The sequence below is a fragment of the Melanaphis sacchari genome, unplaced genomic scaffold (assembly GCF_002803265.2).
Source record: "Melanaphis sacchari strain LSU unplaced genomic scaffold, SCAv2.0 Contig989_pilon_pilon, whole genome shotgun sequence".
NCBI classification, from domain to species: Eukaryota; Metazoa; Arthropoda; class Insecta; order Hemiptera; family Aphididae; genus Melanaphis; species Melanaphis sacchari.
The window spans coordinates 4,809-11,117 of record NW_020271701.1 but is presented as its reverse complement, the minus strand read 5'-3'; the positions used below and the strand labels follow the sequence as shown (position 1 = coordinate 11,117).

The 6,309-nt window shown below is 28.8% G+C and overlaps 1 protein-coding gene and 1 pseudogene across 1 annotated transcript; both read left to right on the top strand.

Moving 5' to 3' along the window:
* The first annotated feature begins 3,279 nt into the window (after positions 1-3,279).
* LOC112603136 (zinc finger BED domain-containing protein 5-like) lies at positions 3,280-4,453 on the top strand. The gene is made up of 2 exons (XM_025351565.1): positions 3,280-4,299; positions 4,421-4,453. The coding sequence occupies exons 1-2, from the start codon at positions 3,280-3,282 to the stop codon at positions 4,451-4,453; spliced, it is 1,053 nt and encodes a 350-aa protein (XP_025207350.1).
* LOC112603137 lies at positions 4,330-5,227 on the top strand (annotated as a pseudogene).
* The last annotated feature ends 1,082 nt before the right edge of the window (positions 5,228-6,309 follow it).

The following is a 6,309-nucleotide window of genomic DNA, read 5'->3' as shown; positions in this document are numbered from 1 at the left end:
GGACTTGAATTATCTATGTCTGTAGCTGTCTGTACTGATATAGATCTAGTGCTAAAAAAAAATATTTAATTATATTATTTGTATGTGTTTTTAAGTAATAAAAAAGGTTAGATTTACCTTGGGGTATAGAAACTAGCTCAATTAAAATATGTGATTGAGTTATACTGTTGTTTTGATTTAAAATATTTAAAATTATTTAATAAAAAAAGCTTTTAATTATAATACCTGCGTAACACAGACTGTATTGGTATATGTACCTATATTATTGTATGTGTATTGGTTAATATTACATTACTTATATCACTTTATAGGTACCTGTTATTAATGTTATTGAAAATATACAATAATTTTAAAAAAGTATTCAAATATCAAATTTTTACGACATTGCAAGATAATTGTCCGTAAAATAGTAATTATTTTTTTTTATTCAATAACTTTAGTTATTTTGATGTAATTAAAAAAATCACTGTAGTTGATAATTATTATAATGTTCATATTAGCATTGGTACCCTATAAATGTTTTAATAAAAAAATATTTTTACATAAGAGATTTTCGATTTTTAGATCCCGAACGAAGTGATGAATATAATGATTTTAAAAATGATATGTGTTTTTTTATTTTTTTTTTCATTTTTGTGTCTGTCATCACGTTTTGGAGTAGTAATAGTGCTTTTATTTTTAACTCCAGTCACTTTTTGAAAAGGAAAATTAATTGGTATTTTGGGGGTCAAAAGTAAAAAATGTTCAGTAGTTTTCAAGAACGTCAGGAAAACCCCTAAAAAAATAACGAAAATAGGCATTTTTACGCATAACCAGTTTTCGACAAAATCGATTTTTTATTTTGCTGTAATTTAAAAACGAATCATTGTAAATACTTGAAATTTTCACAAAACGTTTATATTACTGTTATCTATTTACGATTATATTTTCAAAATATTTTGACTTTTTTAAGCTATTAAAAGACAGTTGAAATTTTTGATTATTCTAAGTTTTTATTTTTTGAAATGCCTATAAAAAAAAAATTGGCAATCCAAAAAATCTTTTAAATTTAATACAAGGTTTATTATAAGTTGTTCTTATTGTAGAAACAAAGAAATCCAAAATCATTAGTCACAATTTTTGTTTATAAGCATTTAATGTTCAAATGTTTACGAAATATGTCAAAATGCGGCGGCAATTAATAAGGAATTTTGAAATTCAAATTCATAAGATTTTTGTGATTTACACCTAAAGTTTTTTTTTAACTCAACACAAGGTTCTCCATAACTTTTTCTTCAAATAGCTGTACAAAAATACTCCAGCGTCAATATAGAAACATTTTATGAGCCAATAAAATTTAATCTGTTACGAAATTCGCATAAAATAACGATATCCTAAAACGATTTAAAATATTTTTTGTTATTTAAAAAGTATTAGTCGTAGAAACTTGAATCTTTCATCAGTTACTGATAAAAATAAATTACAATTTAAATATAGGTAATAATATAGTATATCCTAAACTGACAAATCATCTTCGTTCGGAATCGTTTTTAGTAGGTATAGTAGGTATACAAAATGATACCTTTCATTACATTCAAATTTAACATGTTCATTATAATTATTATATAGTAACCTACTTTTTACCTCTACTATTCAGCAGACTCAGCAGAGCGATACCCAATTGCCCATCCTTTTTAAAATTGTTATTCTATAAATGTGAATAAAAACGTGTTTCTATATTCCATATAACTACACAAGTATATAGTTATAAAAATAATATACAGATATTAATGATAATGGAACTATATAATATTATATTGTAAAATTGTCACACATCAGCTAGAAAACATACGATTTAAACAATTTTTTTTTTAATCATAGACAATTGTTCCATAAAATTAGCGTATTGATATTCAAGACGAATTTTTTAAATTTAAATTAGTTTAACTGTATAAGTAAAAAAAGGTAGCCAAGTGGGTGTCGCTCTGCTTTACAGTAGGTTACAAGTGAGCACTACATACCTACTGGATTGTGTTAAATTTGAATTCAGTATTGTATAAAAAAAAAGAATCCTAACAAAGACGAAGAGTCAGCCTATGATATATTATAATAATATATATTTGTAACTAGAATATAATTTAAAATTTGACAATTTTTTTTCAAAATTCAAACATAAAAAACTTATAAAAAAACTTGAGCACGTTGATTTTTAATATTTTTCAAATGCTATTGTAACAATAATATGTGCAGGATCCTTAAATTAAATTTTCACGCTTCTTGACCCAACAAATTTATAATTACTAATTTATCAACAACTATAGAAAAAAAATTGAAAATGTCCGTAAACAGCTCAGAAAAAGTGAAAATTTTTTGAAAATAGTATCAAGTATAGGAATTGATACGATATATATATAGTATAAATTATTAAAAGTATCTACAGTTATTCGTTTTTTTAATTACAACATAAGAAAATCTCTAAATGATAAATCGAGTGAATATCCAACGTTATAAAAATCTGAATTTCAAACGCTTATAAAAATTAAATTTGTATTTCCGGTAGATATTTTTTTCATAAAACTAGACAACCTTATGAAGAATCTTGTACTAAATTTTTAAATTTTAGATTTTAGATTTAAAAAGAAAAATTGTTATGAATTTCTAACAAAATAATTTGCACATTTTCTTCATTTTTACGTATTTTCTATTCTGTGATAATACACAGAAATTTTGTTATTTTCTATCAAACACGATTAGCTTATGCCTAATACATAAAACAATAATTTATATATTATTTACAAATATATTTCATCAATATTACGTATCATGTAATTTATTAATTTATATGGTATTCGTAGATGTACTCGCGTCTTTTAGTCTAAACCAGTGGTTCCCAACCTGTGCACCGCGGTGCCCAAAGGGCACCGCGAGCTTATTTCAGGGGCACCGCTGCTCGAGAGTGAAAAAAAATATTTACAATTGATTGTAGTTAAACAAAAATTGTTTTACGTATGAAATTACTTAGTACACTCGATATATTTAATACAGTGTTTCTAATCGGTATCGATTAAGATTAAAATAAATGGCATAGGCCGAATAAATTCAGATAACATTATACACGCCCGACTTCTTCGAATTTCCGACGTTCATTAAATTTAATTGTATCACTCGTATATTTTCGGAATTATTATTATACCAAACCAGTTGAGCATTTACTTTCAGTCTGTGATCGACATTTTACGCGTTAACACGTATTTTCGTAAACTATTTTTTTCTGTACATACGTTTGTTTTTATTTTAAACATGGACCGTTGGTTGAAAAGTGGGTCTATTAATAAGACGCCTGCTACGGAGTCATCTTGTTCTAATATTGAAGAAAGCATAACCAACAAAGACGGAGTTAATGATAATAGTCCTACTTCTCAAGGTATGAGTAGTACACTACCGCCAAATACTGGTGACTCTGTCCCAAGAACGTCCAAAAAACGTAAATACGATGAAAGTTATTTGGAGATGGGGTTCATAGAAACAAACGATGGCCAGCCACAGTGCGTAATTTGTTCAAAAGTTTTACCAAACAGTTCTATGTATCCCGGAAAATTACGTCGTCATTATGAAAAGATCCACACAGATCATAATGGGAAACCACTCGATTTTTTCAAACGAAAGCGCTCTGAACTATTGGCTGTTAAAAAAAAAATAAAAAAGCACGTTCTAACCGATAATGAAAACGCATTGAAAGCTTCCTACATGGTGAGTTACCGTATAGCTCAAAAAGGCGAAGCTCATACCATTGCGGAGACCCTCATAAAGCCATGTGTTATTGATATAGTAACTTGTATGCTTGATCACAAATCTGCCAAACATTTATCCATAATTCCTTTGTCAAATAATACTGTTGCACGGCGAATTGAAGATTTGGCTAGCAACGTATCAGAAACACTTGTCTCTCGTATTAAATATACAAAATTCGCACTACAAATGGACGAATCAACCGATATTGCTGGTCTTGCTGTGCTATTGGTGTTCGTTCGTTACGTAAACATGAACTTTTTTGAGGAAGATCTTTTATTTTGTAAACCACTTCTATCTAATACGACAGGGGTTCAAATTTTCGGTTTATTGGATGATTTTTTAACAGAAAATCAGATTCCATGGACAAACTGTATCGATGTGTGTACTGATGGTGCTAGGGCCATGACAGGTGCAACAGCTGGAGCAATCGCTAAAATAAAGGAGAAATCAAATGAAACTACTAGTAGTCATTGCATACTTCATAGACATGCTCTAGTAATGAAAAATATTCCTCTTTGTCTAAAAAAGGTATTGGATGAAGCCATAAAAATAGTCAACTTCATCAAGTCGCGTCCTCTGAAATCTAGACTTTTTAAAATCTTGTGTGACGACTTGGGAAGTATTCATAATACGTTACTTTTCCATACAGAAATCAGGTGGTTATCTCGCGGTAAAGTATTAACACGGTTAATGGAATTAAGGGCTGAAGTTTCTTTATTTCTAATGGACCACAACGTTACATTAGCTGAAACTATGAATGACGTGACTTGGCTTTGTCAGCTATCGTACTTGGCAGACATTTTTAACAAAATTAACGAATTAAGTCTTTCTTTACAAGGGAGAACTTTGACAATTTTTGATGCGAGCTCCAGAGTATGTGCATTGAAAAGAAAAATTGATTATTGGTCAGAGTGCATATTTAAAAGAGAGCTGGAGTGTTTTCCAATAATGCAGGCCTTTTTGGAGGAAAACGAATTGCAAGCTCCCATTAGCATTATTAACGAGATTTCTGAACATCTCAAACAACTGAAAAATTCATTTAATAAATATTTTCCTACAGATCGAGAGGTGTTTTTAAAAGACCGTGAATGGGTAGTTAATCCATTTTCAGTTTGTGGAAAACCTTCAAGCTTGTCTTCAATCGAATATGAGAGTTTAATCGATATTACTTCAGATTCAACATTTCAATCCACCTTCAGTAGCAATTCTTATGTTGAATTTTGGCTAAATTTGAAAAAATACAAGTTTTGATAATTTGAGCCAAAAAACAATAACAATACTCCTACCTTTTGCTACCACTTATTTATGTGAGACAGAATTTTCAGCCTATGCAGCTACTAAAACCAAATACCGGAACCGTCTTAATGTAGAACCTGACCTTCGTATCCAACTGTCAAAAATTGAACCAGATATTGCCAAACTTTCAAAAAATAAGCAGCCACAAAAATCTCATTAATTTTTAACTTTTAAAGCAGTATTTTTTTTCTTTATTTTCAACTATAATATTGTAATTATGTAATTTGTTTTTAATATATACAATAAAATTATTTAAATCGGTCTACAATGAAAATAAGTGTTCATTTTTATCATGTTTTTCATAATATTCACAGAGGGGCACCTAACTAAATTTGGAACAACAAAAGGGCACCGCCGACTAAAAAGGTTGGGAACCACTGGTCTAAACTATCTATGTCTTATACTCATTCATAGATAGCTAGATGTATATAGTATCCTAATCATGAGTTTTTTTTGTAATACGATTTGAATAATGTATGATATAACAGATAAATAATCCATATAGCCTATTACATGGCAAAAGTCAATGTTTACTTGATCGTATCACATTTTATATTTTATTTGTTATCAGCACTTATCAGTCATCCGTGCGCCGTCAGTAACATGAATGAGGGTGAGTATAAATAAAGTATTGTAATTATTCAATTATTGATTATAAGTATGACAGTAAATATCAAATGAGTGCTTAAATATTGTCATTCTGTCAACATGTAACATCAGTAGTAACTTCGATTTCAGTCATGAATTTTATTACGGTTATATTTTTAAATTTATTTTAACGATGAAAATGGATCAACTAAAAACAACTCGTCTCCTATAAAAATTATCAGTTAAAAATCGCTGAGTTCTCCAGGAGTGGTTTACAATTCGTCATAAACCAAGTATAACTGTTTATGTTATTATTTAAGTATGTTATTCATTTGACTAAATTTGTTAGTGAACAAATTGCTTAACGATATCGTAGGAACCTATGTTGTGGAATCACTTTTTCTTAGGTGCTGACAATCAGCCACTGCTATGAAACAATTAGTAAAATTAATTTATAGCCTCAATTTATGCCTGAAACTAATCAAATATTTATTTTATATAATACATATGTAATAAAACAATGAGTCGAGGTACTGAAAAGTTTATACGCCAGCTTGACATTTGATGAATTTATATGTAATAATGAAACCAGAGATGATTTTAATTTAAAATTTGATTGAACCTATATGAGCTCTACTAATTCGTGAATTTGTT

Excerpts from the sequence above, each read along its gene's own strand:
- LOC112603136 (XM_025351565.1), top strand. The coding sequence starts at position 3,280 with ATGGACCGTTGGTTGAAAAGTGGGTCTATTAATAAGACGCCTGCTACG. Across the intron at positions 4,300-4,420 it reads TTCCTCTTTGTCTAAAAAAG|AAATCAGGTGGTTATCTCGC; the intron begins GTATTGGATGAA and ends TTTTCCATACAG.